General features: G+C 36.2%; 1 protein-coding gene across 1 annotated transcript; it reads left to right on the top strand.

Moving 5' to 3' along the window:
* The first annotated feature begins 518 nt into the window (after positions 1 to 518).
* On the top strand, positions 519 to 4,823 carry LOC107825957 (uncharacterized). The gene is made up of 2 exons (XM_016652890.2): positions 519 to 662; positions 2,011 to 4,823. Exons 1-2 carry the CDS (start codon positions 572 to 574, stop codon positions 4,275 to 4,277), a joined length of 2,358 nt encoding a protein of 785 aa, XP_016508376.1. The 5' UTR covers positions 519 to 571; the 3' UTR covers positions 4,278 to 4,823.
* Positions 4,824 to 14,162: the final 9,339 nt, after the last annotated feature.

Raw genomic sequence — 14,162 nt, 5'->3', positions numbered from 1 at the left:
GAATCTGTCCACCTAGTTCTGCCCCTGCCAGGGGAGAGCTACATGTTCCAAAAGGGGTTTAATTGAAGCCTCTTCGTCTCAAAATTATTGCAAATAGGGTAAAAATAACTTCGTCTTTTTTGTATATATATAAATTGTTGAATCGCTTTGACATAAGGGAATCTTGTAGTGCATGTAGTAAAAGTGGATTAGATGTTGCTCTAGGTCACAGGTTAAAACTAAAGATGTAATATCTTTGCATTCCTTTAATCCCACTATTTTTTCGTTTTTCATAGCATCAGACCATATTTATTGAGTATTGTTATTGCATTTTCATCTATTTTCTGGCTCTTACGATACTTATATTATTTTTCTGATTTCTGTTGTTGTCACTGATCTATTGTCTCTTTTCGTCTGTTTGAGCCAAGAGTCTACTGTGTTCTTTTTGTTGTTAGAATTCTTGGATACTGACTTTTATTCAAATTGTAACTAGTTATTTACCATTTCCTCTCTTTAATGCAGTTGAAGAAACAATTTTGATGCCAGCAGCCAATTTCGAGCATTAATATTCATTGAAAGTTTGGGGACAGACATGACGAAGCGTAGTTGGAAAGAAGCAATGAAGGCATTTGGGAGTCATATTGATCTTGAAAAAGAAGAACAGTTGAAATGGATAAAAATAGGTAATTATTCAATTCCAGAACAACCTCGACCCTTTGAATGTTATTGGAGGTTGTGGGATAACGCGTTAGAGGCAAAAAGAAGGCAATTTAAAGCACATCTTCGCGCACAAATTTACCCTGAACGCGGATTTATGTGGTATACAGAATGGCAACTAGTTCGCAGTAAGTTGCTGATCATCCTGTCAAGAAAATGCATAAATGGTGGCAAAACTTAATGCAACTAGGTGTATAAGTAATGGCGGATCTAGAATAGGTTCTATGAGTTTAATGGAACATATTGCATTCAACTCGAACTATCTAAACATGTGCAAAAAAGAATATAAAGCGTAATACATATGATAAGATTATACTTATTCTGAACCAACTAACTCTATATCGTGCATTCGCCTATGTATATAATAGTGGCAAACTTAACAGCTTGCTTGGCTTGATGTTTTTCTTCATTTCGTAATGTGTCGTTTTATATTGTATTATATCCTACTGTATATCTTGTTGAAACAATGTCTGGTTAGACTATATTGTTTGTTATTGTTTTATATAACTTTTTTCTTGTTTGGTATTGACTGTATTGTACTGTATAATAATTATTCTGTGATATCCAAGTTTTTTTTATAAGAGCTTATGTGACTTTAACTAGGCGGTCTAGAATGGCTTCAATGAGTTCAATTGAACACATTGTTTTCAGCTTGAACTATATATAAAATGTAATACATATAATAAGATTACACTTATTATAAACCAATTAACTCTATATCATGGATTCGCCTCTATATATAATGATGGCAAATTTAAGAGCTTGTTTGGCTTGATGTTTTCTTTCATTTAGTAATATGTCGTTTTATATTGTATTATATCTCACTGTATTGTCTTGTCGAAATAATGTCTGGTTAGACTGCATTATTTGTTATTGTTTAATATAACTTTTTCCTTGTTTGGTATTGACTGTATTGTACTGTACAATAATTATTAAGTTCTGTGACATCCAAGTTTCTTTATAAGAGCTTATGTGACTTTAACAAGGTGTATAATAAAGGCGGATCTAGAATGGCTTCAATAAGTTCAATTGAACACATTACTTTCAGTTCGAACTATGTAAAAGTATGAAAACGAATATAAAATGTATACATATAATAAGATTACACTTATTTTGAACGCACTGACTCTAAATCCTTAATTTGCTTTGTGTATAACTGTGTCAAACTTAAAATCCTGTTTGGTTTTGCTGTTTTTCGTCATTTCTAATGTATCGTTATATACTGTACTCTGTGGTTTTGCTGTTTTTCGTCGTCTCATAATGTATCGTTTTATAAAATAAGAGAATCCTAACTTGTGTTTTTGTTCTTTGCAGAAATAGAGAACAAAGTAAAGAGAATAGCAAAGCTAATTAAGAGATTAAACCAAGGTAGTAGAGAAGGGAATTTGCAGAGAAGATCAGAACTACTTCAACTTGTTGATGAATTCCACAAACAATACCAATCCCTCTATTCTATGTATGATAATCTCAAAAGTGAAGTAAGGAAAAAACTTCACGAAGAACACGAGGGTGATTCGTCTTCTCAATCATCTTCGTGCTCGAATTCAGAATTATATTATACCCCTGAGGAAATGGCTACCAAAAGTAACTCGTCTTGTTCTAATTGTGAGACTTTAGATGTAGAGGATGCAATTTTGAAGGACAAAATAACTTCGAAAAGTGAAGTTAAGGTTGAATCTATGGATTTTGATGTGGAAAAATTTGAGAAATCGATGTCTTTTGGCCGAGTGTCTGAGCCAGAGGAATTCTTCAAAGACCTTAGGATTCAAGGCGAAGAGACGTTGATAAATGAATCTACATTGTTAAAGGAGAAAGTGAAAGAAAAAGAAGACGCGATCTTGTCTCTGAACGATAAATTTGAACTTCGCGAGAGGGAGAGATTGTCTCAAATGAAAGAGTTAGAAGATCAAGTTGCTACAATGAAGCTTGAATTAGATAACTTATGTGTTCAGAAGAGAGAACTCGAGGAGCAAACCGTGTACAAGTTAAATGAAGTTAAACGAATAGAAGAAAATAATTCAGGATTGCAAGCTCGCGTCTTAGAACTACAAGCAACATTCAAAAAGAAAGATGATCAATTTTCTCAACTTCTTAAAAAATTTAAGGAGAATCAACAGAAATCAAAGTCAAGAATCGACGATCTGATGGCAAAATCAACTGGTCTGCAGAAAGAAGTGGACCGTTTACACGCTGAAAGGAATGAATTGGAAGAAAAATTGTTACACGAAACCAAAAAAGGATCGGATCAAGTCAAGGACGTAACAGAAAGAACACAATTTCTTGATTTAACAGAAAGGACTGATTATCTGCAACATGAGTTGGAAGCCTTGAGAAACCAGAAATACGAGCTAGAGTCATTACTAAAAGAGAAAACTCAAGAAGTATCAGAATGTCAACTTCAGATAGAAAACATGAAAGTGAAATTAACAAGCACGACGTTGTCAGAGAAAGGGGTAACAAAAGAGAAGGAAGGGTTAAACTCGGAGGTGAAATCACTCGCGAAAGAAACAAGTGACTTGAAAGAGAAGATAATGGATATGAATCAAGAAGCTTATCATTTAGAATTACAAAAAGAAAAGCTGAATGATAAGATTATGGAGTTGGAAACAAAACTATTAGGAAAAGAAGCAGAGGTAGGAATTCTTCAGAAGAAACTCGAGGCTTATATGAACGATATGTCTACTCAGAATTCAACGTTAACAGCGCGAATTTCAACAGCAGAAACTGAAAAATCAAGATTGAAATCTCAGCTTGAGAAAGAGAAACATGAATTTTCACAAAGCCTTAAGCAGATGGAAAAGAAAAACACTGAATTGACTATCAAGATCGCGGAGCATGAGAAAAATATAAGAGGAATGGAAATTATCGCAAACAAGTCAAAAGAGGAACATAAACAAATGCAAATAAGGTTAGAAGAATCCAAATCAAATTTTCACAATGCTGAAAGAAAACTAGAAGAAATGACTGAGGAACTACGCAAGACGTTTGAGGACAGTTTACGAATCTTGAGCAGAAGGATCCGAGTAGCAGAACAATTGCATATAGAGAACAAGGAGTGGTACCAAAAAACCAGGAACTCGTACGAAAAGGAAAACAAAGATCTCAAGGAGAAAAATGCAAGGCATGAAATGAGGCTAAGGGGAATTAAGGATATATCATTGACAGCAAGTGATATGTTAGGTTCACTAGACGCCGTGGCACTAAAGTTTGAGGAATGCACGGCTCATTTCTTGAATCGAATATCTAAGGTTTCGTGTGAGTTGAAGTTCGTAAAAGATTGGGTGATGAGGAAAAACAAAGCAATGTCACATGTTAAAGATGATTTTGATTGTTTACTTACACAATGTGATGATAAAGAAGCTGAGATATTGAAATATAGAGAGAAAGTTTGGAAGTTAGAGAATAAAGTTAGAGAACTAGAGAAAATGATCAAGGATCAAGAGGAATCAATGTTGGTATTAAAGGAGGAAAAGCGAGAGGCGATTAGACAATTATGTGTATGGATTGATTATCATCGTAGTCGCTCTGACTATTATAAAAGGATTCTGTTAACTGAATTTGGTCGAAGGAGCGCGCCATAGGAATGATTTCCTTCAACCATCAGTAACTACATTCTTTAGTCATAGTTATATGATGATATGTAATAGTTTGTGTCCATTTTTATGCACGCGTGGGGCCCACTAAAAGGGGAAAACGCTTCTTACCAGGAGTTTCTCCGATTAGATTTTATCCTTTTGACTATATGCAATTGATGAGATGTAATAGTTTTTTATCCTTTTTGTTTCTTTTATCAAGATTCGTGCTGCATAGGGCCCACAACCAGAAGTTTTTCCATTCTGACTAAACTTGAGAAGGTTGGAACCGCCATTTGCAGCTCTTACCAGGAGTTTCTCCATTCCGACTAAACTTGAGAAGGTTGGTAAAATCTTGTCCTGACGATTGTGTTCACCAATTTGTTTTTGGTTCATCAATAGGTTTTTTCTTGTTAGAAGAATTGTATACTGAATAAAGAGTATTAGGGCACCTAAAAAACATTAGTGACATGCACAAATAATTTAGCACTGTACATCTGCATTAAATTGGGATGTAACAGTTTACTCTCTTGTACATCTGGATTTGGGATTAAACCAAATGATTCTACGTGCTAACATCCTTTTGGTATTAAATTTTCTGAACAATATTAAGCTCTTCAATTTTCTAACCATGTTTGACCTTGCTATTCTTCTGGGGAATTATTTTTTTATAAACTCCAAACTTTCAGTCATGAGTACACGTGTTAGGAAGCTATGGTCGTAACGGTTTGCATCCTAGTCGGACAAAAATCGCTTTCAAGGCAGTAACTTGCCACGAATACAGTATTTATTTTGATAAGTTGTTACTGTTTTTATTTCTGTTTAATATAAATATTGTAGTAATTTTTTTTCAACAGTATCTGCGGCAAAATTCGAACTCGTGACAGAGGGAGTAATTATTTAACCCTATTTGATGCTTCATAAGACAATTCAACACCACCATGTCTAACTTGCACATATCATAGGCTCAGTTATAAATTTTCAAAAGCAATATATTTCTCAAGTGAAAGTCATACTCAGCAAAATTAAAGAAACATTTGAAATGAAAAGGAACTCTAAATTTTGTCACATCTAGTAACATGAAAAAATAATCTTAAACATCTAAAATCTGATCAATTGTCATTTATGTTGGAAAACTAATTCAAAGCTGTAGTAGAATATCTAAATTATTTAGGATTTGGTATTTGCAAAATTATTTAATTCATGTCTAAATAGGATTTGTAGTCATAATTAATATAGGAATAGACATTTATGTTTTTAGTTGAAATAAGTTTCGTACTATTATAAATAAGACATTAGTTACTTATTTTATGTGTGGAGAAATAGAGAATTGTAGAGAGCTTTCAGAGATTAATAATAAAATATTCTCTTTCAATTTATCATATAAACCAATCTCATGTTGAAGCAAAGATAGTTCAAAAGCTACTCTTCATCCATCACTACACTGAGAATTTTTTTCCTATATAAATGAAATACTAGCATAACGATAATGTGGTAGAAGTTCCCGATCCTTATTAGTGAAGTCAGCAATCTCAAATTCCCAAATAGCATACAAGTAAATAATTCTGATAATTTTATTTGTGATCACGCCCAATTATGCTTTATAAAAAGGACTAAGCGGTCGTTGTAAATATAATCCGGTTTACAAGTCCGGAGTCGAATCCCACAGAGAACTAAGGTTTAGCTACAGTTGTCCAATATTGCTAAGAAACACAAGTCCAAACAACTTCCTAATTATATAGATTATAATGTTTATTTTTATCTAACTAACTCACAAATACTAGAAAGTAGTAAAACTATCGATTAACAAGGATAAGAATTGGAGACAAGATTAAGGAGGTCTAGAGTTATGATTTCCCTTATTGTCGGAATCCTTTCCGTTGCGTTATCTATAAGTTTGCCTAAGTCTTCTCTACCGATCATGAGCACTCTGACTGTTGTAACTCTCTCCCGAGTAATTACCACAATTTACTAGACATATTCTCCTGAATTACGCTAGCTGGCATTAAGTACGGCTCACTCGGATCACACCAAGGTTTTGTTATCCCTAATCCCACCTTTAAACCCTTCGTATTGATTCCTCATATATGTTAGGAGTGATGTTGTTCAACAACTACCTAAATATGCACTCTCTCCCGAGTAATACACACTAAGTAGGCACAATCAATTGAGAGCTCTTCAACCAACCATAATATAAACGTAGTTGAACAATTATGTAAAAAGCTACAAAAAATCTATTTTAATGTAACAGGAAAATCATCCTCCAATAGGTTCCATCAAAACCTTAGATAACAAATTAGCTATTCATAATAGTATGCATAACTACAATACTAACATTTATAACCAATAATGAAAATAGGAAGAAGGAAGTGAAAAACTCGTAGAAGAATTCTCCGCCTTGCTCCTAGTGTGTTCTTGCATCCTTAGGTCGAATCCCCGATCTCCTTAGCCTCCTTAGGTTTAAATTATGTCAAAAGTATGTCCCCCTCCTCAAAATAACATTTTACATATATTTATACCAAGTAGGGTCGGGCCCACACAAAAACACCTTCTCCCGCGTGAAATAGGACAATCACTCTGTAAAATTTACACTATTGTGCCACATGGGGCGATGCGACATGCGAGGCGGTAGTGGGAAAGTTCATATCGCTGATTCTGACAGGTTGCAGGAAATTTCCACAGGCGCGGCACACCCCGCGCCGCTCCACATGTCGAGCTAGTAAGAATTCAGGAAAACGTAAAACATGAAAGTTGTATCACTTTTAAATAGCTTTCTAACTATATATTGTGGAACCCAAACGGAGTTCTGAGCGAAAAGTTATGTGCATTTTACTAGAGAATGAGCCGTATGCCCGCTAGATTCTCCGTTTCGTTCTTAACTACCATCCGTTGATCCCCGAACACGATCCCGTCTTGATTCCTTAGGCTTTTACCCAGACTTCAAAGTTCCAAATCACTTGAATTCATTCGATAATATCTACATAGCTCGAAATCACTCCTACAAGGCAGAAAATACACAATTAATGCAAAACACTAGCGATTAAAGTTCAAACTCAATTAAAGTGCAGTAATTTAGAGTGTAAGCGATTAAAATACGTAATTATAGCCGATCATCAACACCCCACACTTAAATCCTTGCTCGTCCTCGAGCAATCAAACAACACTTCATATAGACATGACCCTTTTAAACAATTCTCCTAACTCATCACACCAAGAATATTCAAAATAGACTAAGCACAAAAGCGTAATATCTTCACCTCAAGAATTGACTCACAAGTACCATACATCATTCAAAACTCACTCTAACATGGAGGTCTATGACATTACCTTTCTTTCATGAATCAAGTGCCCTCACAATACAAAAGAGAGTAGTTCCACACAATAAAATTTAAGAACACTTATGAACTCAAGATAGAAGAATTTACTCACTCTCAAAAATAACATTCATATGCCACAAAAGATTAACCATAGGCTTGCCCGTAGTGTACTACTCTACTAATCGAGCTCATTCAATCTAGGATCAAGTAGGACTTTTAACTGGTTGTAATGTAGGTTGCAGGTCGGGTAGGATACATTTAGATATACGAGTGGCTACACCTCCCTAAGCACTTTAATTACATAGTTTAAAATTCAAACCTCATACTTATGTCAAACCAAACTCCACCTTCACATCAATGTATATTACCCCATACTTCTGTAAGCACAATTATATCAAGAGCTACCACTATCAATGAATATTTTTCACAGCAATACAACTATATTTTTTTTCTTTTCCAATTCAAGTGGCTCTTACATTTTCAAAACAATGCACATTTCTCCTTATCTCATTAGCTCCACTCAAAAGACAAACCAACCATCCCACAGTTTAACTTTTACAAAGTTCATTAAACCTAACTTGGGACTGGCATAACCGCTTCGTAGCCTATTTGTAGGATGGAACACTCCTGCAAGACAAAAAAATAAGCCAAAAAACTCCGGGTGCAGGCAACCGGGTACAGCCTAGTAAACAGCGATCTCTACAAAAGGACGTTTGGAGGCCCCTAGCCAAATGTCTTGGGCCGCATCAAACGAGGCGAGTACTAGAAGAAGTACACGAGGGGCACTGTGGCGCCCGCACGGGAAACCGCACCCTCGTCAGATGCCTCATTCGCGCCAGATACTACTGGACCACCATAAAAAAAGAAGCCGACGACTATGTTAGGAGATGTGAACAATGTCAAAAGTATGCCCCTATGATACACAAAGTAAGGGAACTCCTTCACTCCGTCACTTCGCCATGGCCATTCATAAAATGGGGAAAGGACATAGTCGGCTCCCTCCCAGTAGGATGAGGTAAGGTACGCTTCCTTTTGGTTTTAACTGACTATTTCTCTAAATGGGTGGAAGCAGGTGCATACACTCAGATACGTGAGCAGGAGGTCATTGCCTTCATATGGAAAAAATTATATGCCATTATGGCATCCCCAAAGAGATCAATTGCGACAACGGACCTCAGTTCGTCGGAAAAAGAACGACCGAGTTTTTCGAAAAATGTCACATCAAACAGATACTCTCCACGCCTTACCACCCTACCACCAATGGTCAAGCCGAATCCTCCAATAAAGTGATATTGAACATATTGAAAAAGAAGCTTGAAGAAGCTAAAGGGCTGTGGCCTAAACTACTACCGGAGGTATTATGGGCATACCGCACTACGCCAAAAACCAGCACAGGAGAAACGCCATATTCACTGGTCTACGGGACCGACACAGTCATACCTATCGAGGTCGGGGAGCCCAGTTTGAGATACTCCAACGAGAGCGGAACAGTCAACGACGAAAGTAGACTACAAGATCTGGATGAAGTTGAAGAACGAAGAGACATGGCCCACATAAGAATGGTAGCCTAAAAACAACAAGTAGAAAGGTACTACAACAAAAGAGCCAAGGTACGACCTCTCAAAGTCAGAGATTACATCCTCAAGGCTAAAACACAAGCTTCGAAGGACCCTAATGAGAGAAAATTGGGAACAAACTGGGACGGACCATACAAAATCGTAGCAACGGCAAACAAAAGAGCTTTCCAGCTAGAAACAATGGAGGGAAAACTACTCCAAAACAACTGGAACGTCGCCCATCTCAAGTACTTCCACTTCTAAAAGAAGGCGTCACCTAAGTTGTACTCTTTTTCCCTCACCCGGGTTTTGTCCTAATCGGGTTTTCCCAGGGAGGTTTTTAACGAGGTAGCGAGGGGGACACCTTAAGGGTTGACATATTGTTCATCACCTCGACCCGTTGGTATAAACTTCGGATCGAAGTAATGAATGGACTACATATAGATAATCAAACCTCCATTGTATGTACGGAATCAAATCTCCATTGTATGTATGGAATCAAATCTCCATTGTATGAACGGAATCAAATCTCCATTGTATGTATGGAATCAGATCTCCATTGTACGTACGGAATCGAATCTCCATTTTGTATACAGAACCAGATCTCCACTAGTTGACATGTGACATCTTCCTATGGGAATATGATCAAATCTCCAAAAGTATAAGTTTGACCTCGTTCGAACCACGACGGGACTCTGCTTCGACGACAGTTCGAAGCAACATCCCAATGGACAAGGCTGTCGACGAAAGTATAAATTCGACCTCGTTCGAACCACGACGGGATTCTACTTTGACGACAGTTCGAAGTGACATCCCAATGGCCAAGGCCATCGACGAAAGCATAAGTTCGACCTTGTTCAAACCACGACGGAATTCTACTGTTGATACCCAATTTTTTCCCGTATATTTTAATATGCAAAATACTTTCAAAATACCATATGTATGCATATATAAGTATGTCCAATTATTTTCTTAATTTTTAAATATTTTTAAACCAATTTATTCCCTTATTTTTATTCATAAAAAGTCCAATAATAATTCCCAAAATTATCATTTTGGTGATTGACTTATTGGATCCTCATATTTGCATTAAAATATAGCTAATATAATTTTTTGTACATTTTTACAAATTTATTTAATATTTTTTAAAGCTGAATTGCATATAATTGCAATATTAGCCGCTTTTTGGATTTAATTGCGTTTATATCAATAAAAATTAAGTCCAGTATTTTTAATTTGATAATTATATGTTATAAGTCATTTTAGTGCTTTTAGTTTATTTTCAAAATTTAATTTGCTATTGTTTTTATAAAATAAATGGGAAAAATTGGCTATTTAAATGTTAGCCCCATTCTATTTCGATTATAGCCTAAATTCGACCCTAATTTGAATCCCAAATACCTTGGCCCAATTCCTATTAAACCCCGACACAATACCGAGTAAATCCAACCCTCCACTCGTTTAAATAACCCACCTGGACTCCCACCTAATCCCAACCGTTGATCGTTTAGATCAACGACTCTCATTACCCCTTTCCTAATTAAACCCAAATGACCCCCCTAAACCCTATCATTTCCCACCATACGCTGCCTCTGAATCTCCCCTTCTCTTAAATCCTCTCTACAACAACATCAGACCCTAATTACCGTCACCCTAATCTACCCTAATCTATGGCTCTCCAGGATCATCTAAGACCTGTACCAGCCTTCCATGACTCCTACATGTTTGCTCTTATGGTTTCAAGGACAGATCTTAAAATACTCTGGTCCAACCTTTGTTCGATTTTAGTTCATGGCCTTTCTCCGGCCGTCTTTAACCTTTCTCCGGCCAGCCATGGCCATTCGAGTCAGACCTTTGACTCTCCTGGTTAGATCGGTAGCTTTCAAGGCCTTTCTCGTTGCTTTTGGTTTCTTCTTAAACCCTAATCTCTAAGGTTCTTTCGATTTCTTTAAGATCTGCTTTAGCTCTATGTTTGCTTTGAGCTTCTAAGAATTTTTCTCGAAGTTTCTTTAAACTTTACTTTCGAAACTCTTTATCTTTTCTGATTAGGGTTTTTCCGGTTAAATTATTTCAAAAATCTCTTCTCTGACTTTTTAATATGTTTAAGATGTGTGCTTGTTCGTTTAAATCCTTGCTTAACTCGTCTGCTTACTATCTTTCGAACTTGTTGTTGTTGAAAACCTTAATTTCTTTGACTGTTTGTTATATGAGTGCTTGTTTAGTTAAGTCTGTTTGATTTGTTTGCCTATCATCTTTTGAGTTCTACTATTGTTGAAAGAACCTATGTCTTTGGGTTTGAAATCGTTTGTTTGAATACTTGACTCGATTTGAAGTTCTTTGTTTCAGAATCTCTTTTTCCTTTACGTGGTTCCTCTGATTCTAGGTTTCTGTTATCTTTGAAACTTGACTATGATTAAAACCGTGATTTTTCAAAGGGGTTTCCCTACTTGCTACTGTAAGACTTTCGCATGCTTTTGATATTCGATGTTTTCTTCACTACTGATTCAATGTGATTTGACCTACTGAACTATCATGTCTCGAATGTTTGCTATCTATTGAGTTTTGTGTTAGTATTGCATGCTATTTCTTTTTGTCAATAGGTTTGGCCTCGTATGCCGAGTGTTTGTGCATCTATTGATATGCTGAGTTTCTCTCTTTGATTGATCTTCAATCTTGTGACTGATTTCAAACCTTTCTTTTGTGAAATTCTAATTTCACTCGCCTGTTAAGGTTAATTGATTCTTTTCCTTGTTTTGCCTTACTGAATCCTTTCCCAAAATAAATGTATTTCTGTACCTAGACTCGATTGCTTACTTAATGTTTTACTACTTCTTTTATGGCAACTATCAGCCTGTTTATAAATTGATTTCTTTCCTTATTTTGAACCTATCACTGCCCGTTAAGCAAGTGATCCATTAATTAAAGGCAATCACTTGTGTAATTGATTATGAATTGTGATTGTTTCCATGTTTGTAATTTATTACCTCTCTTTCACTCGTCTTCAAAAAGCTATAAATACCTTGTACTTCTCTTCTTTCAAAAACACGAACACAAGGCATAAAACACTTGAGTTCAGACACACACTCCACTAAAATCTCTCTCTTTTCTCTGTTGCTACTTTTATTGCTGCCTTACCTAGCCGGCTGAAAGCCAAGGCTAGGTTGTGGGAAGCTTGCTTATTTTTCTCTGCATTTGCATCTTTACTGGTATGTTCTAATTAAGCTTCTACATCAACAACAACATGTTTCTTTACTGTATTTTTCATCCTTATTTGTCTCCTGTTTGTATTTAACCAAGTTCCATTCTCAGACATGCTGTAATCTGCCCCCTTCCTATTTAGAATTAATGTTTCTGTTCACTACTTATTATGACTTGTGAATCCTAAATCCCCATCCCCAATGTATCTAGTATCTGTGGTTGGTTTGGGGCATGACAACACTGGACATTGTTGTGCATGACCCAAACCTGATTCCCCTGGGGTCATAACCTCCATGTTTCTTCTAGATGTTGTGTGTTCTGATTGGTTTATAGGCATGTCAGCACCTTCTATTGTTGTACATGCCCAAATCTAGTCCATGCCTAAGTACATGGGCTCCTTGCAATGGATTCCCAACCGCTGACTCCTTTGTATGAAGTTATTAACTCTGTGTGCTACTAATTACTGTCTTCGTATCACCCTTTATCCCTCTCTTTTATCCCCTTAGTTTTAAAACTCTGTTCCTGCACTTTCACTATCTTTCTAGACTTATGTTCTGCCCCTCTTGTGTGAGCCTTACTTTGGGACCCATGAGCTCCCTCTGAACCTGGACACATAAGGGCTGGCCCTTCCACACTGCACTCATCTCTATTCTGGTTATGTAACTTGGGTGTGAGCACTGGCCGGGGTCCTCTTGAGACTCTTAGGGAACTTTGACACACTCAAATCTGAGAAAGGCTTTGAATCAATGGCATTTGAGGTGGTTTATTCCATAACTTAGAGAGGAAGTCAAGAATCAGGCTTCCTCTGGTTGTAACTTTTTTTTGTACTTTTCTGATGTAATTTATTATCCGGTCTGTAATAATTTTATGATAAATATTGGGGCTGGCTAGTGAAAAGGGTCGGGTAATTATGCATGCTCAAGGGTAGAAAACATGCCTATAGGATTTATGTTCTGAATGATTCAATCCTGCATCTAGAAAGCATGCCTATAGGACTAGTTTTAAATCATGTATGTTCAATTCTGCGTTTAGACACCATGTCTGTAGGATTTATTTTTAATTCTGCATGTTCAACTTCACATCTAGATAACCTGCCTGTAGGACTTATTTAAAATTCTACATGCTGTTGCCACTTAGATATCATGCTTTGGGATCTAAACGGCTATAAGTAAGTATCATGTTCCTAATGTTGAAATCAGTATAAGGTATAGAAATCATGCCTATAGGAATTCCCAAGTAAAATATTGTCTGTTTCCATTCAATACTAGATATCATGCCTATAAGGGTTAAACTCGGCATTTAAATACCATGTCTATAGGAATGAAAATGACCAATACTAGACATCCTGCCTATAAGATCTGCAATAATTTTTTAAAATCAGTTCGACTCTGAACCAGTTTTTTAAACAGCCTAATTTCCTTATTTAACGAGGTTTAACAAACATGCCTATAGGATCTCAAACCATTCGTTTAAAACTGTTACTATTTTTCCACATTCTAAATCAATTAGATATCATGTCTATAGGACCTCACCCAAACACTTTGGCAAGCCTTAGGATAATAACAATAAAAAAAATTGAATCCGCCTTTGTAATTGCTACAGCTAGCAGGCAGGCTTGATTCAGACTTCTTTTCTGAGTTATGTATTAAGCTGGTCTGATTCCACAATTGAACTCCCCTCGTCTTTAGTATTTTAAAATCATACCTTAAATGTATGTGTAAGTCATGCTATTTATGTATTTGTTTGAGGAGGTATACATGAGCCTTTACTTGTTTACATGTTTCCTCTAATATGCAATATTATTTGTTTTATATGTCGCCTTA

Source organism: Nicotiana tabacum, chromosome 5 (genome assembly GCF_000715075.1).
Source record: "Nicotiana tabacum cultivar K326 chromosome 5, ASM71507v2, whole genome shotgun sequence".
NCBI lineage: Eukaryota > Viridiplantae > Streptophyta > Magnoliopsida > Solanales > Solanaceae > Nicotiana > Nicotiana tabacum.
This window is presented reverse-complemented; position numbering and strand designations above follow the sequence as displayed.

Bases quoted from the DNA above. Each gene is read 5' to 3' on its own strand.
- LOC107825957 (XM_016652890.2), top strand. From the start codon at position 572: ATGACGAAGCGTAGTTGGAAAGAAGCAATGAAGGCATTTGGGAGTCAT. The intron at 663-2,010 runs GTAATTATTCAA...TGTTCTTTGCAG, and splicing joins GTTGAAATGGATAAAAATAG to AAATAGAGAACAAAGTAAAG.